Here is a 22,290-nt window from a genome sequence, read left to right as displayed (position 1 = left end):
GCAGTTCTCCTGCTCTAAACTGAAGGCAATGTTTCCTTGCCCTGGACAGCACCACAATTCATGTCTGTTAAATGCCCACAGTCAGGGGAAAGACAGTCATAAAAATACACCCCTGAGCACCTTAGACCATTTAGGCTTTGCAGCTTTGAAACGGCTCCAACTGCTTCATTGCTATTAAATAGGGAATGAATATTGTACAGTGGCTACATCCTGTTGTATCTGGAAATGCAGTTCTGGGAGAGAGCAGGGAAGGCTGAAAGTTTGATATTTCTCTTGTTTATTGTTTTGAAGCAGAAAAATAAGTTTGTTATTATTACTTTAAAAATAATCTCAATTACTGACTTCTAGAGTAAGTGTGCATTATGCCTGTTGCTGATGTGATTTTGCTGAGGTCAAGAGCAGTGTTGTCAAATAAATGTATTGAAGAGTTTTCTACCTTTCATTAAATCTTGATTGTTATACTTTGTTGCCTAAAATTATCTGTTTTTTCTGTCACCATAACAGAAGCCATAAAAATTTTGAGAGAGTATAATTAATAACCTTCATGTAACCCAGCTGAATGTGGGTTGGCCAGAAGGCTCTGGGTGTGCACAGACACACATACACACAAACAGATGCACAAATTCCAAGGAGCAAAGTGGTAATACAGGGATACTCTGGAGCCAGGAATTAAAGTTATGCCACATTTAGTGCCTCTCTGACTTGAAATAACTTAAAATTGGAGCTTACTTTGAACGCCTCTGTCCTTACCTCAGTTAGCTAAAAGCTCTAGGAAACAGCATTTGCAGACCACCTTGTTTTAGAACAGAATAAACAATTATTTGAAGGGATTAGAGAATGGACAAATTTTCTTCCCCTTATGTTTTGTTGTGGATAATCTTTCTGGAGTCCAAAACCCTATAGAAGTGATGGAAAAATGATCTATGACTGTATGGCTGAAGTGATTGATGAGAATATAGGATATTTCATGTTCCTGTCATTTTTTAATCCTGACCATGTGATAGGGTTATGCTGTGTGACTGTTGCTCAGCAGTCTATGCAAAATAAGGCAGTGCATGTTTTACAAAACATAAAACCTTTGTGAAAAGTTTGATTATGTTTTAGAGCTATTTAGCAATACAAATACTTGTAACACCAATGAATGAGGGAATTTCTTAAAGCCAAACTTAAAGAATTTAAAAATATTAGTCTGAATTTGGAAAGGAACCACTAGTGGATACCTTATGAAAAAAGGCTTACACAATCTCTAGCAACAAAAGCTTAATAAAATAAAGAAATTGGAGAAGAGTTAAAAATAAGACAGACCTTCTGATGTATGAAGAAGTATTTTCTTGCTCTCCCAAGAGATTGAGTTAGTTCATTCAGGAAGCTTTTTCATGCTTCATCAACAGATCTGTGACATTCATTTTGTTATCAGCTTTCTGTTTTTCTGAGCTCCATTGACAATGTTACATCTGAAAGCTCCTCATATTTTATTAGAATTTTTGTGCATTATCCTATGTAAGGCATTCGTTTACACATAATGCAAGATGCAAATGAATCTAATAAATTAGCCCATCACAGAGCACAAAAATAACAGTTCTGTCTCACAAGCCGAATGTTTGTAAAGTCTTCCAGCATAGGCACTCAGATCAGACTTCTGTGCTGAGAGTTGTCATGAATTTTCAAGTAGTTGTATAATTAAGCAGACTCAGCAGTAAAGTTTTGATCTTGCTTTGTTTGCTTTTTTATTTTTTCTTACTAACTAAAGTCAGACTAAAAAAAAAAAAAGCTTGTGAATGAATGTGATATGCTTTGCCCTATAGCTATTCTTTAAAATTACATATTGTTTGCCTTTTTCATATGTTTCCTTCCCAACCAAGAGTATCATGGAGTTGTAGTTTAGGATGCTTCCTCAGAAACTCACCCTGAAGTGATCTGGGTTTTTCTTGTCCCTTGACTGGTATTGGGGAACTTAAAATTTTGGACTCTTATTAATTGATAAAAGCATTTTTTGCATTTGTACATCTCTTGCCTTGATTTCAGTGTTTGAAAGGAAGAAAAAATTCTTTTAGCTGAATAGTTTTGAGAATAAAATATGCCCCAAACGAGGTCTCTGAACTGGAGTTGAAAGCCTTCTAATTACCCGGGCAAGAGCAGAAATTATGTTTCATGAATCATTCAGAACAAGCATGCTGTTAATCCTCTTCCTGATTATATTTTTTAGTTGGTATGCTGGAAACACCCTCCTTCCTCAGTTCATTTTCTTGGTGATGAGTTTCTGTCTGCTAGAACCAGAGCTGAGCTGCTCCTTCTTCGCTGGCTCTGAAATGTTCATATTTTTTCATTTGATTCTTTAATCATGGCAAATCTGCAGTTTTTTAATGGAAAGGAAACATGTCATCTTCAATGTTAAAGTGATGCATGATTATATCACTATTGATTTTCAGTGAGCAAACCCTTTAATTTAGCGTATTTATATTTGTATGAAGTGCAGTTGAACTTTTGCTGTACTTAATTTGGTGGTAGCCTAATTATACAGTTCAATACAATCTAATAATCCAGGCTGGAGTACAGGACAGTAGAAGATTTTTCTTTGTGATTTAGCTGGCAGTGAACACTAATCTTCGTGGTTGTTATCAGAGAAAGACATCTGAATCTATAGCAGTATTTGTCTTTTCCTGGCACTCAATTCCTGCCTTCTCTGTGTGTCAGGGTTTTGTTTATTGTTTCCGGTTGTTCTGGGCTCCAGACATTCATCTTCATTTCTGTGTTTTTTCCCTTCCCTCCATGACTCAGAGCAATAACTTATTTTCCTTTTAGGTTGGTAAACAACACACTGATATGTATTCTGAGTGTGATGTAGGACATTGCTGTTAGATCAGAAGCAGTGACTCAGCTTTCTTTAGCCAGCAAGTGGCCAGTTCCTGATTCACTTTCACAAATGTCTGCTTTATAGTGAACAGTGACAAACTTGACAAGTATTTAAGGAACTCCCGAATAAAATCACGTTTCCTTTTATATTCTTTAAAGTCTGATACAGGCCCAACTAGAGGGAGAAAAAGTCTGTTTAAAGAGTGACCTTGATCATTTAAAAGAATACGTTCTGTGATATAAAAGAAACGTGGATGCTACTCCAGTGTGAGAAGATACCTAATAAACTGACTTCATCCTTGGCATAGCTAGTGAGCAGTTAAATCAGTAATACAATTATCTCTCCTTGCTTTATTACTGTACTTCATCTATTTATATAAAAAGTTATGGAAAAATTTCTTGCTTGTTTTGCATGTATGCATATTTTTGTGATTTGTGGTACAGAGTGCTCTTTTAGACTGCGTATAAACAACCTTTACTAATAAACCTGGACCTCTAATTATTACAATACAATTTCCCCCCATTCCTCCTCCCTTCTTTGTCTAGTGACTAAAAAGTGATGAATCCAAGTCATCAGTCATCACCAGCATCAGCCTGTTCCAGTAGCACTTTATATTTCTATTCTGCTGTTTCTGCTGATATGCTTTAGATGAAAGCCTTAATAACAACAGGAATTAAAACAAGGGGGATGTCACACTGGTTTCTAGAGACAGACAATGTTAATTTATTTCATTATTCCCCCTCACTTGCTTTCTGAAACAGGAAGACAATAATCCTTCCTTGGCAGGATAGAATCTTGCCTGTCACTGATATCTAGAGAGGCTGGTCTTAAAGCCCTGTATGTTTTGAGATTACAAATAGGATAATGCTTTGCGTATACAACCTTAATACATGAAGATGGGCAGGACTAATAAGATAAGAAAGAATGGGATTTTATGCTTTTAAAATTGCCACTTACTATTCTGCATTTTTATTATTTGGGGTTTTTACTGCAGGTAAATGCTACTGTCAAAATAATATAGTTATTATTTTTTGGTAGATAGATATAGTTAGATTTTTTTGGTAAAGGAAACATGCTGCTGGTGGCAAACAAATTTAAATGGAAGAAGGACTTTTTTCATTAAAAATAGGGTTTTTATTAAATAAATATTGGATGCTATGCATGGATTCAAGATACCAGAACTGGTAGAGTCAATGCAACTGAAGTAGGCCAAAGTTGTGCCATTAGCCTGACTTTCTCCTAGTTCTTTTTTAATTCTCTATTAAAAAAAGTAATATTTCCTAAACGGAAAATGGAACTTTTTACTTGGATATGTTTCTAAGTCTGTGGCTAGGTTACTTGGTCTTTCTTTCTTTGCAAATGGGCATTGACAAGGAAGTTTCATCATCTAATGTTGGATATGCAGCAGTCTTTATTGATATCTGCTCCTCTTGGAAAAGCTTTTTGTTCATAGGGAAGAAGGTCATCTGATCTCATCCTTTTGAGACTGTGTTGAAAAGCACCTTAAGAAAACTTTGGTATATCACACCATTTCTGAAGCCTTGTAGCCTTTCTGAATTGCTGTTCATACCTGAAAGGTTTTCAGAGTTTTGCCATTTGTGCTTCACAGACATTTACCTTTCTGGCTTAGTAACTGCTTTCTTCATTTTCATACCTCTATAATGACACCACAACTGGACAAAATAGAAAAGGAATGAAAAATTGGAAAAAAATATATTAAAAAAAAAAGGCGAAGTGATGAAGCACATCTGTCTGAGTGAGTAAGTACAGAAGGGATACCCTAATAAACTACAGAGTACCTCCAGAACAGCTGAACTGTCAAGGAGCATCTTAGGATGTCCTTTTGTGAAGTATTTATCTGTGGAATCCCAACAACAGAAAACTATCACAAGGTATGGGCTGTGTTCTGTTGCAATGAGATTCTACTCACTGCACTACTATAAACACAGCAGTGTCCTAGTGAATTGCAGAAGTCTTAAATCTTCAGATTTGGATTTTCAGAGCCACCTGTAACTTTTCTGACTACATATTTTATTTTTTCTTCATCCCCTAAAATGAATGAATATGTAAAATAAACTAGCATTGCTTGACTGAAGTTGGTGAATACGTATATTTTGGGGAATTTAAAAAGCAGTGACCAATTTTGTTTAAAATATTTACATGGATAGTTTGTAATTTACCTGTGGGTTTTCTTCCAGCTTTTGGTTTGCTTGTTTCAGAGTTGTCTTTCTTTTATTTTATTGGCTATTACATCTTGTGAATTATTTTTACTGGGAAATGCCGTTTGTTTTATGTCTGTACAGGGCCTAGCACAAACAGGGCCCAGCCATGTCAAATCTCTGGTTGCAAACAGCAATATTAATAATGAAAAATGGTGCAGGAAAATTGGATTGAGACTGGAGTTTGTATGAAGCATAATAGTGAATGTAATAAAAGAGTCTTTAACATATAAATGGGTTTGAGAAGATAAAGCATAATCAAATTCAACTGCATTTTTTAGTACTTTTCATGTCATGTCTCCCAAGGTGCTTTACAGCACAATAATCATGATTAACTCTGGATTTAATCAGTGAACTAGTGCAGTAATCCACAAAGTGGGACAATGAGTTAGAAGAGCTTGATGTTGGTGAGGACCCCAGTGACCGCGCTATAATTCATGAGGAGATGTCAGTGAAACCCATCAAGGCCGGGTGTGGCAGAGTACCTGAGGAGACAATTCCATATTTCAGGGAAGCAGTTGGAACAAAGTCCATTTCTTTGACAGCATGGTAATCTGAGGATGGGAGGTTTGGGATGTGTGCTTTGTTTTAGGGTGATACTGAGAAATCATAAGAGGAATTTATACCACATTTTCTGGTTTGCTTCAGTTTTGCTTTTGTAAATGTTTGTGAGTGCAAATATCTCTCAAATGTGAACTCTGTGAATTGCAAGTACTGGTTTCTTGGCAACCACATCAGGACTTTGCTATTTGCAGCTAGAAAGGAGGGTGCATTTTAAAACAGTCTGCAAATTTAGAGGTTTTGATGGCCTTCATGGTAACAAAGCTCTTATGGCTCGTGTTTAATTTTGCATTCTTAGTCCTCAGACCCCTAAGTGCACTACACCGTCGATGTAGTGAGTGCCAAAGCAAATTTGAATCACTTAAGTTTTTTCTGCTTATTAGAAGACAGTCTTTGAAATACAAACTTTCCTATTAAGGATGTTTAAGGTTAAATAAACTACCTGTATAGAGTGTTTCAGATGGATTCTGATGGGCACTCTCCATGTCACCTGGAGATGATGATGAGCTGAGGAGTGTTCCTGTGTACACTCCTTGGGAGAGGAGGAAGAGGTTGTTCAGATACAGAAGGGAACAGCCTGGGAGGGCTAAAGGGTATTTGATGCAGTGATATGACCCATACAATTTCAAGTATAGTTTTCCTCTTCTTTCCACCTCCCTCCTTCATCTTACTGCCTCAAACCTAGGGAAGGTATTTGCTGTCTTGGATCTCTGTGGAGCACAGATAGTGATGAATATCAGGCAGAGTAGGCAATAATCCAGTTGCTAGGGTCCAGATGCCTGATATGCAAGCAGTACAATTTCAAGTCTTAAATATATTTTTCTTTGCCATTGTATATGATTTACATAAATTGTTCTTAAAATGTAAGTGTCTATGAAGAATTCATTTTAAGTATTTATTATGGTGAACAAGTAGAATGATTTATGTTAAGATGTTATTTCTGTCTGAGCAATGCAGTTAGTGGTTATGAGAACTGGCTCTGACTTTACAAGATATTGATTCTGCTGAAGTTCAGGTGAAGGAAAGAGAAAGGTCAGTGAAAGGAGGAAAATGAGATATTTTCATTCTCTTTTTGTAGATGTTGGTGCAGGTTCTAGAATGCATGTTCTAAATGTGTGTTGTATCAAGGTTTTAGACTGTGAGCTTTTAGGATCAGAGAGAGTTTCTAAATTATACCATGAGGGATTTATACCCTACTTTGGATAAATGTTGTATAGTACTAATAAAACAGCATAATTGTCATGACTGCATCAAAGTTTCTTATAAAGCTTCTTATTTTGCGGCACTGCACATAAATGCCCCAGCACATTTAGAAAATGTAAATGAATTGACCTTCTTGTACCTTCAGAGAGCAGATAATTTTCTGACAGATACGGAATCCCCAACAGAAGTTTCTAAGGGAGTTGCCAGGCACTTACAGGGAGGTCACAGCTGGGAACCAGGTTTCATTCTTCATTGCCCTGAACAACCTTTCCTCACTCTACCCTTCTTTGCACTCCTTTACCCCAGTTTTTCGAGTTAGGCCCTTTGAAGCACGTCTATTCTTATATTTTTTTAAATTTTTTTTTCTTAGTCTTAATAAATTTTTTCCTTCTATGAAATGGGGATAGCAGTGCTTATATAACTCGAGGGGTTTAGTAGTGTTGTCTGGTTCGAAGATACAGAACTTCTTGAGCCACAGAACTGTAACTTTACTTACATATCTACACAGTGAGGAAGAAATTAATACTCCCTTCATACCTGGAATTCTAATGTCTTCCTGGCTGCTGATGGATGCAGTCACTCCATCCTTTCTTTCTCAAGCTCACTCTGCATGAAGCGAACTTTTACCCATATATTTATTATTTAATAAATAAAAAATTTATTAGTTTTTCTTATTATTTTCAGAATCTCTTGAAACAATTACTAAATTATGTATGCTTATGGGTATGTTAGTTTGTGCAGATAAGAAGACAGAACAGTAAAGGTTTCAATTTTTAGAGTTAGAATAAAATCTAGCTACACATCACAAACAGCATACCCAGGTGATCTATTGTGCTAAAGCAAATGGTGTTACTTTTTACTACCTCCTGGAAAAGGGCTGTGTTTTTGAGATGAAATCCAGCATCTCAAATGAATTTTTTATATTACTTGATGTAGCAGGATTCATTTTCTTCATCATCTAATGGATCATGTTTATTGAATCAGACAAACTCAAGAACCTGAGCTTTCAGATGTGGAGGGCAAAAAATTGCCTGTGTTTGTTTGGCATCATCGATTTATCAAGACTTTCATCTTGTGGAGATACTTATGGGCTGAGTTTCCATCCCTTTGTGAAAGTTCCAGTATCTTAAATCTTTAAAACCTAGTATTGAGGAAAATTGATGTTTAGGAAAACCACCAGCAGTATTTTACAGAAATTTTATAGGAATGCTATAAAGTAAATGAGTGGTTATTGTGTTTCTGTACATTATTTTGATCCAGTGACTAAGGAGAATATGACTTCTTGAAGGAAAAAATAGCTTTGATCAAGCTTTAGCAAGGTGAGTAACAAAACTTCTGCAGTTTTGCCTCTCTTAAAGATGTCTATGTTCAGCTCTTTGGGCTAAAGAAAGATCTTTTCTTCTGTTGAGGAGAGATTTTTGCATTGACAGCAGTTCTTCTGGTTGAACTGTCTGTCTGGTAGTATAAAGACTGATTGCTCCCATCACCGTAGGACAGAAACCTGCCTATTTTCTCCTGCCCTCTCCTTTGTGAACACTGTGGAATATTGCAGCTCCTCAGCAGGAAAACTGACCTTGTTGCACTGAAATCAACTGGGAGAGTTACCACTGACTGCAACAGTGGCCGGGTCAAGCCCAGGGTTAAATTCTTTTTGCTGATATGTTGAATCCAGCAGTGTTTTGTTCCAGGATTTCTGGCAGCTTTACCCCTACCACAGATAGGGCAGGAAGGGGAGGGTACTTGGGGGTTGGCAGGGCAGAGCAGGTGTGGGCTCATCAAGCTGCAATGAGAGGCAGCTGTGAGGGGGCTGGGGAAAGGGAATTGGCAACACCTGGGGTGGAGGTGACCTTGCTGCAGCAGAACACTGAGGGTGCTGCAGAGAGGTGGTCATCTTTCTGCCTTTCTTCCTTCAAACAACAGCTTTCAGGTCAGATTTCTGCATTTTAGGAGTTGGTGGTATAGCTCATCTCTGTGGGTAACAAATAAGGGTTGCTTATTTGCTTTATTTTGCGTCACTTTTGCTTATTGTGAGCATACGTTTTTTGTATATGTTAGGAGACTTGGTTGGTATTTGTGAGCTAGGTAAGGCATGAATCTTCTCTAGGACTGTCTCAGAGTGAGAAGATCCATGTGTAGAAAGTATCTGGGCTGGAAAGAGTTAAGTCTAAGTTAGAAGACTGACAAAAATTTACCTATGTTTCAGACCTAGCCCCCTTTGGGCAGCGGATTGTTACTCACCTGGTGTTTAGGTGTGTTGGGTGTCTGTCTGGACACTATGGACAGGTAACTGTTGTGCCTGCAAAAAGGCAATTCTATTACATGTCCAATAATTACATGTAATATTTTGAAGTAATATTCACTAGATTTTCATACTGATTGATTTGATGCAGTGTGGCTTTTGCATTGGCTCTTAATTGTTAGTAAACTAGAATGAAATCAAGCTTTTTGTGTGTCCCATTCTAGTGCATGGGACAGATTTTGAAGGATGTATACTAGAAACTTCTGTGGATTTGTTTATCTGCTTTTATGCTGGGTGGTAGCTATTACACCCTGCACCCTATGGATTCATTCTCTCCTGCTCGTTTTGTGAGACCTTTTGCACCTGTGAAAAGTGTCTGTAAAAGGCAAGGAGCAAAATCTAACTCTTAATGGTGCTATGGATGTAAGAAACAAATCCAAATTGCAAGACAATACATTGATATTCATGGTGCTCTTTCTGTAACAATATCCCCTTTGGAAAACTAGAGCATATATAGTTAGGAGGTCGGTTTGAAAAGCTTGGCCATGCAACTGCTAAGCTCTAGTATTAGGAAACTAAGACCAAATGTTTTTAAAGCACCAGCTGAAACTTATTGTGGTTTATAATTAGCTACAACTTTCTCACTTTTTAACAGACAGTTCATTTTTATTCTGCCTCTTCTAGAGAGTTTTTTCTTACAAATTACAAGGGTTTGAAATGAAACAAGGTGTATGCTCTGGGGCTTTAATTGCTAGCTGTTAGTAAACAGAAGTTTCTTTTCATTAACTTATTGCAGAGGCTTCTGATTAACCGTTCAGGGGTATAGTTTGCTTTTGTTTGGGGGGACTGTTTCACCTTTTGTGAATGCTAATGGCACACTTGGAATTACAAGGATTTATTTCAGAGGCTGCAAAAACGGTGAGATACCTATCAACTGAAAGGCAGCCCAGTGTTCCTAAACTACCAGTGTGTAAATGAACTCTTAGATTGTATTCTTTGAGCTTTATGAACTGCTGTAGGGTGCACACTTCCAGCTGTGAAGGATTACTGTTGATCCCACTAGCTCATCTAGAGAGAGGTTTTTATTTTAGCTCCCACTTTGAATGACTGATTCATGTCTTGATGGGGTACATACTTGATTATTTTATTTCGTACTATTCATATGCAGTATTGATTTGTCAACCATAATCTTTCATCACTGTCATGTCTGAAAGCTCTTATGTGGAGTGTCACTAATAATGAGAGTTTATACTGCTGTTACCTGTCTCTGGTGTGGTAGAATGGGTTGCTTTACTCCCAAAAACACATCTTTCCTGAAGGGTGGAAGGAGTGATGTGTGCAACTGTCAGGGATGGTAAGTGTAGCTGTACTGTAGTTGCCTGTTAGGAAGTATTTTTTTTTTTCTATTAGACAAGTTTACTGCCATTGAAATCCAACCTTAAGTAGCCTTGGGAAGGGAGAAAGGAGAATAATTAAATTAATGGTGAGTGGTCTGCAGACTGCCCTTGGGAACTCTAGCCAAGCCTTCAGCTCCCAATAAAAAACCCATTTCCACTCTACACCCAGAGCAGAAATTGAGGGATCTCCTCTAGCCCTAAAATAAGGAGAAACAAACTCAGCAAGTTGAAGTCTAGTCTGAGCCAGGGGTTTCTTTTTACTGCCTCAAGTGAGGATGCAATTGTTCAAACGTTATATAAGGTGTGTTAGAGATTTCTGCTTTCTCTCTTCACTTCTTCACTCTTGTTTTCCATGACTTAACATCTTCCCTCATGGATTTGTGCAAAATTTCAAGGGTAAGCATCAGGTGTCACCCAGGCATTCCCCAGCCCAACTAGGGCAGTATATTAACAAAGGATTATCGGATATACTTCAGCACAAGAGGTTTGAGCTCCCAGAAGCTGTGTCTTGTCCAGAAGCTAAGGCATAACATGCTTGAATAAACAAGTATTTTGTTTTTCCTACATGTTGTGCCAAGAAATTTTAAAATCAATAATTTTTGATTAAAATTGAAAGTTAAATCTTATTTTTAAAAGTAATTTCATCAGACCTTTTCTTATTACACTTAATGAGTCAGTCATATATCTATGTTGATAAATTTGCTAGATCTTGCTAAATTTTTTTAAGGTTTACCCATAACAGTCTTAGTACTTTTAAGACTGAGTATATTCGTAGTTTTAGTCTTAAGCTGAAGGTGTAAGCTTACTCTTTTAGCCTTCTAGGGGGAAAAAAAGAAAGTTTTTTTCTCAAATCAAGTTGAGATTGGTTAGTGACTTTTTGTAGAGATCTTAAAAGCTGAGGCCCGCGTGTGAAAGCTGATGTTCATGATGCAAAGACTGATAGCAATATACCTCCAAAGAAGTGTGAGTTCTTGACATAATAGCTTTTTGCAAGTTGATCTTGGACTGATTTTTATGCTTTAGAAGGTGAGACATGGCTCATGCAGTGGAGAGCCAGGTGGAGTGTGTTAGGGGCTGTGTTGCACCTGCCTTTGGACCAGCTGGGACCAAGCCTCTCCTTTGTACTTCTCAGCACAGGTGAAAGCTGTAAGGTTGTTTTATTTCTCCTACTAATGCAGGTGGAGATACTCTGCAGGTTTTCTTGAGGTGACCTTCACCAAAAAAAAAAAAAAAAAAAAAGTCACAACAGGGACTTAAGTGTGTGAGTGTGTAGATGTGAGTTTAAATCACTAGGCTAATTTTGAAACTGGTCCCTGCTCCAGTTAGTACCTTTTGGTTTGTGTCATGAAGCAATTTCAGACTTCACAAACCAGGCTTTTTCAAATTAAATTCAACAGGAAGATGCTCTCCAGGAGTGCTCCTAAAGCTGATAAGGGGCAGTTAGCCCACAGCACTGGATCAGTGCTACTCCCAAGTAAAGCCCTGTAATCCTCTTCTGGGAGTGCTTGGTGATCAGCACCAGCTGGTTCACTGCTTAGTGCAAGATCTCCTCACACTGTCTTTAGTTACTTGCTAGTATAGATAAAGCATGGGAATTAATTAGTTTTTTTTGTTAAAGGAGGGTGTTTTTTTGGACTGAAGTTGAGGGATGGAGGAGAAGTGTGAAGTGTCTATTGAGACGAACTTAAAGGATCAGAAGTGCTTCTCATTTGAATAAAACTATTTATACTTGGATTTTATTGTTTTAATAACGATAAATGAAAATCTTACCTTTCTCACTGTTCACAAAGGACAGGAGATGTTTATGACAGCACTAGTCCATTAAGACAGTAGGCAGTGAAACATGTAGGGCACTTCCCTGAGATGGGAGAAACATCTTTTAATCTCTTCTTTGATGAGACTTAAACATCTGTAAATTCTTTCAGGGACAAGGTAAATGCCAGGTGTGTAAGTGATTGGGGGTGGGGTGGTTAGTTTGCTTTCAGCATTTCCCACAGAGGGCTGCCACTTTGCATACAAACGTTTGTGTGTTTTCTAGGCTAAGAAAGTTGAGGAGAATGACTCTAGCCACTGAAAATCAACCCCCAGGTCCCCGTCTGTACTCCAGTCCTCTGGTACAAGATGGGGCAGCTTTAGTAATTTGCATTGCACGTGTCATGTTCTTAGTAGTGAAGATTAATCTGAGTGCCACTTTTAGGACTGTGTTTAAAAGAATGTTTAAAGAAAGTGATAGTTTGAATTCCATAAGATTGAGCAAATGCAGATTGGGAGGGGAGGGTGAGGCAAGCCCCAAACTCTGTAATTAAGGTTATGGGAATGTATCACTTTCATCTTCCCTTCTACTGTTCCAATTTTACTCTTCATCACATTTTATGGATTCTTTTTAATCTGTCTCCTGGGTGATATATTTTTTTTTTCCTGAGAGCTTGTTGTGCCATTGTGACTGTGGGGGATAGTGTGTAATTTTCTCCTTTCCTGCCACTATTTATTCACAAAGATGAATTGTGATTTTTGTGTGCTGTTTCTAGTTTGAGAGCATGCCAAAGTTTTTTAGGGTTTGATGTGCCTGGTGCCCTTTTGCTGTGGGGCTGGGCTATACCTTTTGCAGTGATGAAGAGCTATTTGCTGTAGGGGAAACAGGAACCTAACATACTGGAAAAATCACATATACCCATGATATTAGCAGTTTTTGTAGGTCTTTTGTATCTTAAAATAGCATGAAAGCTGTGAAAGGAGCACTAGATGAAAGCACTGTCATTTGAAATATAAAACTACGTATCCTCACCAGAAGTTACAATAAAGTCTTGTCATAAATGATGCATTTTTTATGCAGAAGTAAAATTATTTTTGGTCTCTTAACATAGGATGCTACCAAATATTAAGGAAGTAAACCAGGGAGTAGTGATTCCTGGGCACATTTATTCAATCTGAATTTCTTTCTTCGAAAGGGTTCTTTCTGGATTTCAGTTTTTTTTTTTTTTTTAAGGAAAACTTTTTCTTGCATGAGATAACTGGATAACTCAAAGTGTTTTCAGGGTTATATTTTTTCAGAGGTTGCATAAAGCTGAGTAGCCAAAAGGGGGAATAGTATAACTCATCTTGGCTTTTATCTGTGCACATAATTGGGGATCTTTATGTTTAAGCATACATACACAGTTACAGAAATGGGAAATTTAAGATGACTTTGAGAAGTTGTAGTGTACACAACATAGTGTAATTGTAAAACAGAAACACATACTGTGATTTATGCTAATTCTAGCTAACAGAAAATTTTCATATTACTTTTACAATTGTATCTTGTTTACCAAGGGAAATCTGCTTGTGCTTTACATGTGTATTTCCTCTTCTCTTCTAGTCTGATTTAATTTCAGCTGAACTTGGCAGGAGGGCTAAATCAAAGAAGAGAGGGCTGTTTTGGGGAGATCCTGTTAGGATTCCATGCTGAGAAGGAGGCCCTGTGCTTGGAGCAGGTGCTTCCTTGTTTTTACCACAACAGAGTTTCTAGGCAGGGGAACAATCTCGTTTGCTTCTTGGCCATGGAAACCCTTGTATTTCCTGAAATAGTTTATGCTTTAGATTCCAGAATTGGCTCCTGTTAGGACACAAATCCATTGGAAATTGCTCTGACTAGTTTTCCTACTTTCAGAACTATTTGTTTTCCTCCACCCTTGTTTATCCCCCTCACCTTGCTCCTTTAAACCACCAGAACAGTGAAGATCTACTCTTGCTTTCAGAAAAGTAAATTCTAGAAAGTGTGTTTTCTTAAAGCTGTAGGTGGATCACAACACCTGATTTATATAGCCAGAATAACCTAAGTTAATTAAGGTTTTTGTTCGATCATCTTGCTAAATTAACTTCAGAACAACTGAACAACATTACTTGAAGAAATAAACGCTCTGCTTCAAATGTTTATTTCTAGGTTACTTCAAAGTTTGGTGTTGCTGGTGCCAACTTTTTACAACTCTTCTCTATGTAAACTGTGTGTTGGTTTGCATGGAACTAGATGGAGGGGAGAGAATCAATTTGTGGCATTTGATGTTGAGTGACATGAGGAAGAACTTTATGTTCAGGATGGCAGAACACTGGAACAGCTGCCCAGGGAGGGCATGGAATTCTGTGATTCTGTGATATTAGTTAAACCATGAGCAAAGCAAAATTTTTCTTTGGAAGGGAAATGTAGCTGGAAGAACAGTCTGCACTTATAATAAAAGTTATTTACTAATTATTTGGTAGTGGACTGGGTTGAGGAGAAGGAGGTTTTTAACTTTTTTGGAAGCAACTCAAGGAATAAGCATTCCAGTGGTACTGATGTATTATTCAAGGCAGAGAAAGGCTAACCTTCTCATAAAGCAGTGGGAGAGATATTGAGCTCTTTATTGTTTCATGGAGCAATACATGAGGCAGATTACAAATGTTTTGGAGTGCTGGAGTCTTGGATGATGAATTGTTTGATAAAGTACTCATGAGCTGAACAGAGCTGAATGTAAAACATCCAGCTGTTACATGCTGTGAACTGACGTGCTCAAAGTGCTTGCAACTGTACTTAGAGTTGGTGCAACACTTCAAGTCTTGGACAGAGTGTTGGAAGCTAAGCTGTAGTGCACTGCCTAACTCCTGTGCTCTTGGGGAGTGAATACTGAGGAATTGATAATTACAGGTTTTCAGCTATGACAGATCTGTCAGGAATTGTGGAACAGACCCAACCCAATACTAAAGTTTGCTGGTTGATGTGGTCTAAGGGTTTTTTTGGGTACTACCAGAATTGTGTTTATATTTATATGGTCCCTCAGCAGTTGCTGTGGAAGACCCTTGCTTTGCAAAAAGTTATGCCCTTAGACTAAAGTTCTGAAGAGTGTTTATCATGCTTCAAACAGAACATGCTGATTATCTGAGTGTGTGACTATTACAATTGTATTAATGTCTCTTGATAATGCAGTGAATAACCTGTGAAATGTGATAGTCATCTTTGGTCAAGGAATGTAAACAATAGAAATTAGGCTTTAAACACATAAACCTATAAAATCATTACCAAAAGGCCTATTTCTGTTCTTTAAACTGAATGAGACATGATTTGGTAGATTGAAATCCTCATGTACAATGCCTTCTGGGATAGTCCATGTGGTATTTGTCCAGCTGCTGAGCAAAATCATGACCTTGTATGAAATAAAGAGGAGCCACATGTCTCTGAGCTTAATGTTTGTCTAAGAATCCTTGTGAAGCTTTCTGAGAAAAGGAGAGATGGATAGAAAGAAGGGTGATAAAGGAGGGAGAGGAAATGAGCAAGTACTACTGGGCTTTTGCAGCCAAAACTGAAATTTTGAACTTTGCCCCAAACTCAATTCAAAAGTTATCTCTATCTTTCTCCCCCTTTTCTCTCTTGAATCTGCTGGTAATATGAACTGAAGAGGGAAGAGCTACTTTTTTTGAGCCAAAAGGTGCAGAGATTGGCTTTAGCCAATTTACATTTGTCAGGCTACTTTGGTCGACCTCTGGATTAATGAAACTGAGACAGAGACTTGTTTGGAAAACAGCCCTTGAATTTCTAAATAAAGTTGTCACTGTCATCTGTTCTATATCTGCTCTTTACTTCCCAATTTCCATGTGAGTGGAAGGCTGTGTTTGACTACTCTGTGAATATTTGGGCTTTGCAATGATTCTTTGCAGCATGCTTGTTGCTTACCTGGGTATGTCAGGACCTTTGCATGCTTTCTTTGTTGGGTTGTTTGTTTGTTTGTTTGTTTTAAACAGTGGTTGTTACATATATTTATCAGACATTTGGCTTCTGTTGTCCTTATTTTTTTTACTTAAAAATATGACTCTAAATTGGAAACATTTCTTCAAAATCTTGTTTTCTAGTAAATGACCGCTCTTCTAGCAACACGTATGCTTGTATGAAAGTTGGTTCAGATTTCCTGCCCTTGCATTTGCCACAGAACTTCATTTCTGTGAATGTTAATGGCTTATCTTTGGAATTAAGAATGCAATTACATTTATATGTAGTGTAGGATTTTTTTCAAATGCTGAGTGTTTTCTCTTGTTGGGAAAACCTCTCCTTTAAAACTCCTGTGTTTGATTAGGGTTGTATGACATGGGTTAAGCTATTAAATTTAATTTGAAAATACACCTTCTGACAATTGTCTGCATCTTACTGGAAAATGGTTCTTAAGTTGTTTTGTTTTTTTGAAAGATAAATATAATGGTAAGCTATTACAGCTTTTTTTTTTTAGATAATAATTAGAGTAAGTGCTATTTCATCTATTTAAAAACAAGATACTTTTACTTTCCTTACACTTGTTTAATTGGCCTTTTGAAAAATAGGGATGAATGTATGTACGTGAATGCTGTACAAAATAAAGGTGAATACCTTAGTAAAAAAAAAGTTGATAAGATTTTAAAAAACAAGAAGGTTAATATAATAAAAGCATAATTTTCAACTACAAAGATTCATTCTTAAGATAAGTATCTTAAAATGATCTGGAGACTACATGTTATTAATAGTAAAATATTTATTTAAAAAATTCTAAAGCCTTCTGAGGAAAATGTATGATTAAGTCATAGATCCTAATCTGTGTAGCTTAGAGCTGGTTTGATCAGGGTTGAATCTCTGTAGCTGTACTTTATTCTTATTAAGCTGTATGAAGTATATTTATTTGAAGTTCTTCATTGGCATTTGTCCCCTCTTCCCCGTAAATAACCTTAGCCACTTCAAGTATTTTAAATACAAAAGAAAGAGGAGAATTAGAGAGAAACCATTCTAAATATTGGAACAAAGGTATTTTAGGGTTGGGGGGGGGGGTATTGCTCAGTCAAAATTTTCTTCTGCATGATAGCAGTAGTGAGTAGTAATTTATAGCATTAAAATTTATGATGCTAGAGGTTTGACTTTTTTGTGAAATTTCTAATTCTCTGTAAATTTTTTGCTTACCAATTAAAACCTATTTGTTAAATCAAATGTTTGTTCTAAAGTTGGGTTTTTCTTTTGAACTGTATACTTAGAATAAATTATAATTTTGATGTCATAGGCTTTGCATGGATTCAGAAGTGTCCAAATATATCTTGGAAGATTAAGCACTGACCTACCAAACTAGTTTATTCCCCATTCTTTCACAGAGTGAAGGAGTTGAAATATTCTATGTTTTTTTTTCTGTTTGGTTTTTTAATCTGATATTTTTCTTCTTCCCTGCTACCTATAAAGCCTCTCTTCACTAATAACTGGACTCCAAGGGAGGGGAAAATGAAAACTTATAAATTTTAAAACATCTCATAAAAGCGATGTAAACCAGCCTTATGATCTATAAAAATGTTACAGATTGTAAATCACGTATCTGGGGACCTTGCAGAGTGAGATGCAAGCATTGCTGCTTATTGGGCAGTTCCCATCTCTAATTGCATGGGGCTTTATGATGCTAAAACTGTAACCTGTAAATGAAACAATACTGAATGTGGTTTGGTTGTTTGGGGTTTTTTTTGAGCTGAGAATAGTATTTATGTTTTTTAAAATCTGGAGTTGGACCTGAATGAAACATTGAGGTGAAATATGTTGTCCTGGTTTGAGACAAATTTGGAGGAACGTCCAAAATGAATGTCCTCTGATAGAAGGCAGGTTACAGCCACCCCTTCCCCATGGGGTTCAGGAAAAATTTTCATCAGAGGAAAGTGAAAGGAAAAAAACCCTATTTATTTAACAGACACAATGCACAATGGGAAAAGAATAATGCTAGATAATAAAACCTATCGCTATGGAGACAACCTGGTAAATTCTCAGAGTCCTTTCTTTGGGTGTGGTCTCTCCTCTTTGGAGCTGGGTGGGCGTGGGCCCCCTCCGGGCCTCGGTGGAAAGCTCTGTAAAGTTCCAGTAGAGAAGAAGAAGCTGAAGTCCCAGGAAAAAAAAAAAAAGAATTAACTCTCTCCCTCTCTCTCTCTCTCTGGAGAAAACAGAGCCGAAAGCTGGCTGAAAAGCAGGGAAAAGGCTGCTTCCTCTGCTCTTGCTGCTGTGGAAGCTTGCAGAGGAGTAGAGTGACCTTGGAGCACAAACTGCTTTGAAAAGTTCATTTGGCCCTTTTTTTTCTTTCTCTCACACCCAGTTTTAAAGACACAGAAAGACACAGGAATCGCGTCTGGGCATAGAGCAGCGATAGGGGATGCACATCATAAAGTCACCCCAAGATGTGAATCTCTTGGGGGGTTAATTAGATTGTTAGAAATGTTGGGGTGAAATTGCTTTTATTGGATGTCATATATTCAAAAATATTAGCTGTATATTAACAGAAGATTAAATGCTTCAACTCCATCAGCCTTGGGATTCTTGCCTTTTGTACACTTCGGTTGGTTTAATGGAAACTCCTGTTCTCACTTGCAACAACAAAATCTGATGTGCTCTTCACAATTATTAGGTCACTAGCCCTATTTCCTTTTACTTAGAAGGTGTTACTTGTTAATTTTTTGCTTTATTAATTTTTATTGCCTTATATAAAATGCCCTTGAGTAACCAAAGGGAAAATTGTAACCTGCGAATCCAGATACCAGTTGTAATCTCCAAGTTTTGTCCGTGAGCTGCCTCAGTGCTCGGGGAATTGCTGCAGGAGAGATGACATCCCTTGCTTGCTGGAGTCTTTAGCTCCTCTGTGGAGCGCTGGGCAGAAAGGTGACAGTTCTAATGAGGGTGTTTTTCTGTGGGCTTGTGCTCAGAGCAGCTACATGCAATCACCCCTTCCAGGTATGTCACAGTAGCCCCTAGAGAGTGAAGTTGGTAAGATTCTGCTGTCAGAGTTGAGATCATTTAGCATCTCAAGATCAGGCATCAGATAACAACCTTTGTGTGGTGTTCACTTGGACAGGATTTAAACTACTAACCTATAGCAAAACCAAAGAAAAATTGCCTTTTTTTTAGTAGAATTTGTACTGCCAAGGTTCTTTTTAAAGCTTGGCAGTTGTGCTGTCACTAGTTGTTTTTGCACTGCGGGCACAGCATTGATCTTCCCCTTGTGTGTGTGCTACGGGAAGGGACCGAGGCATGCGAGATGAGTGGCTGTGCTCTCCAGGAGAGCATCACTGTCTCATCTTGTGCAGAAAAACTAAAGCTCGACATGACTAGAGATTATGTGCAACTCAAATCAGTCAACTTTTGTTAGTTTGAAAAGCTCTCATATTTTTCTGAAATCTTTATCTGTGTAAATTGGGTGAGATTCCTGATCCTTCATCAGTGGAGTTTATATGGTGATGGAGAATAAATTTTCATTTGACAGGCTTTCATATGACAAACTGAAAAAGATTGTCACTGGGGAGTGGTGAGGGAAGTGGGTGGGAGTGAAAGAGGAAGGAGTCTGGATGTATGTGATATTCTATGGTCTTAATCACTGCAAGCACTTCACAATGTCATTGTTATCTAAGGTAAAAAGCATACTAAAGAAAAAAGGATTCTTCTCTGTTGTGAATTCTGAAAACACCCATAGGAGGTTCTACTTCCCTCTCAGTACAATAGGAGTAGAGTTTAAAATCATTTAGACAATTGAGTTTCAGTTCAGTTAGAAATTTTTTAGCCCTTGGTTATTAGGGGACTGGAGAGCTATGCAGAATTCACAGGTCTCTCTTCAAATTTCTTTACCAAGAAAACTGTTGTCCTAGGAAGTTTGGGATCGTAACTCAAAACTGCTAATTATCCCAGACAACTCTGCTGTCCTGTTCCTTTTGCTGAATGTCCAAGTTGTCACCTGTCCAGCTGTGGATGTGCCTCTCCAGCCCATGTACTGAAGATGACAGTAACTAGCTGAGAAATTCTCTGGCTGTTTGTTTGGAACTGGGGTTGTTCAGTGCACAGCAATGTGATGTGAGAAGTTTGTTGCTTTTCTTTTTTTCTTGTATTTTTAGTTAGAACAAGCATTGGCCATATGTAAGTAGTTTGTATTGAACTGAGTCTTCTGTTGACATCATGCAAAAATAAAGTGCAAGGTTAGTAAGTCAGAGGATTATACAATAGGACTGTGTCTTGATATTATTCTCAGAAAAATGCAGAATTTTTTTCTGTTTGTTTTTTTTCTTCTTCTTCTATGATTTATACAATAGTGGCCTCATTAGTTTTCATTGCAAGCCTGTTTCTGAATAATTATTCATCCCATTTCCGCCCAAAACTCTCTTTTGGTGATGTAATCTATTCCTGCAGTGAATCAGCCAGTTATGACTGATTTAGAGTTAAAAACCTCAGGTGATTGGTGGGCTAAAAAGCTGATTTCCCCACTGTAACATGCTGTTACCTCATATGGAGGATATTGGTTCAAAAATGGTTATTGCAGAACACTTTTCAATGATACACACCTGTACCAGTCAGTTAAATGTGACACAAAAGCTTTTCCTTTAATATAGAATTCATTTTTTGATAGTTTTTGCCTTTTGGAAATAGAGTCTCTATTCTCACCTCCATGCTGGTGATGGTTCAGAAGGAGGAATATATTTTATTTTCATCTCGCAGAGAACACTGAGGAGTGCTGGGCTGACAAAAGTACCAGTACCTCTATCAGATATTTTCTCATTGATGTGTCAAAGCTGCATGCCAGGTTGCAAGCATAGGGAGACAGATGAGCCAGAAAGGTTAATTACTTCTCATTTTCTTACCCTTATGTTTATTTCAAATGCTCATCTCTTTCAGTGCCTGAAGGTGGCCAATTAATCTTACGTACTTTTGTTTCTACCCAAAAGAATGGCTGTGGTGTATCTGGCTGTTCTTGACAAAGGTGTGAAGAGTTCTGTAGTGAGGAAGAATACCAAAAAGAATAGAAAACCATTTTGCTTTCAGAAGCCTTTTTGAGGGCTTGTTTAAAGCTAAAACTTGTAGTGAACTTATCATGAAAGTTCTTCCACCAGGAAGATTGTGGGTTATGCTTGAAGAGAACCATGGTCTCTACCTTTCTTCAAAATAGAGTAATTTCATTCCCTGCAAGCTCTATTCAGAAGGATAGCTTTCAGATAGAGACCCAACCCCAGGGAGCCAAGCCACCTCCCTTAGTACATTGTCTGTACTTCTCAGCTTCTCTGGTGTTAAATGATTTGCATTGCAGTGGTTTTGTCTCTGCAAGCTCTGAATCTTCCCCAGCTGTATGGAACAGGTGAGGGAGCTCTGCTTGTTCTTTCACTATTTATCTTCATAGCTCCATGAAAATAGGATAAATCAGTGTGAGCTTCTCCTGTGGTGCCCTTCAATCTAAAGTAAGACACGTTTGTATGGTTTTTTTTCTCATATGCTTATTGCCCTCCACTGTGTTTTCTGTCATCTGAAAATATTTTCTTTGAGAACCTGTGCAGAGAATAAAATTGTCTAACAGCAGTTCTTCCTGACTTCTGCAGTCACAGTTAACTGGTTTTTCCATGTCTGCTACACCAGAAACAAAAATAACTTATTAAAACTCATGTAAGAAAAGCTTGCATATATTTTTCTTTTTAAATTCCTCATCCTCTTTTTTTTTTTTTTTTTTTTTGTTTAACAAATTCCATGCTGCAGAGTGGTGTGTTGCTCAATATTCAGTTTCACTGACAGAAAGTTGCCTCTTAGCTGGCAAAGAATCGGTAATGTATAATAAAATTTATGTTGAAATGATGTCTGCATGAAGTTACCATGCAGAACATAAAATCAGAAGTCCAGGAAGTTTAATTACTAGAAATGCTGTCTGGCAGATAAAGGCAAAGTACTTTACAGGTGGACCTCAAAACTCATGCAAAGGGATGTCTCTGTGATCTTCATAATAAAATAATCAGATTTTAAAATATTTGAAGAATTCATCTTTTTTCTTCTTTCTTTCTTTTTTTTTTTTTTTTTTAAATAGGTGA

The 22,290-nt window shown here is 37.5% G+C and overlaps 1 protein-coding gene across 12 annotated transcripts in view; it reads left to right on the top strand.

Annotated features, from left to right (window-relative positions):
- Positions 1-22,290, top strand: part of GRID1 (glutamate ionotropic receptor delta type subunit 1) — a 557,084-nt gene that overhangs the window by 155,026 nt on the left and 379,768 nt on the right. Inside the window, exon 1 of one of the 12 annotated variants that reach the window (XM_069019131.1) lies at positions 8,843-8,919. The exons of the other annotated variants lie outside the window; for them this stretch is intronic. Coding sequence (XP_068875232.1) covers positions 8,886-8,919 — 34 coding nt within the window. The 5' untranslated portion in view covers positions 8,843-8,885. Of the gene's footprint in view, positions 1-8,842; positions 8,920-22,290 lie in introns of those variants that run through there. 12 annotated transcript variants of the gene reach the window in all.

This window comes from Aphelocoma coerulescens, chromosome 6, assembly GCF_041296385.1.
Source record: "Aphelocoma coerulescens isolate FSJ_1873_10779 chromosome 6, UR_Acoe_1.0, whole genome shotgun sequence".
NCBI lineage: Eukaryota > Metazoa > Chordata > Aves > Passeriformes > Corvidae > Aphelocoma > Aphelocoma coerulescens.
The sequence above is the reverse complement of the archived record's forward strand: the minus strand, read 5'-3'. Positions and strand labels throughout refer to the sequence as shown.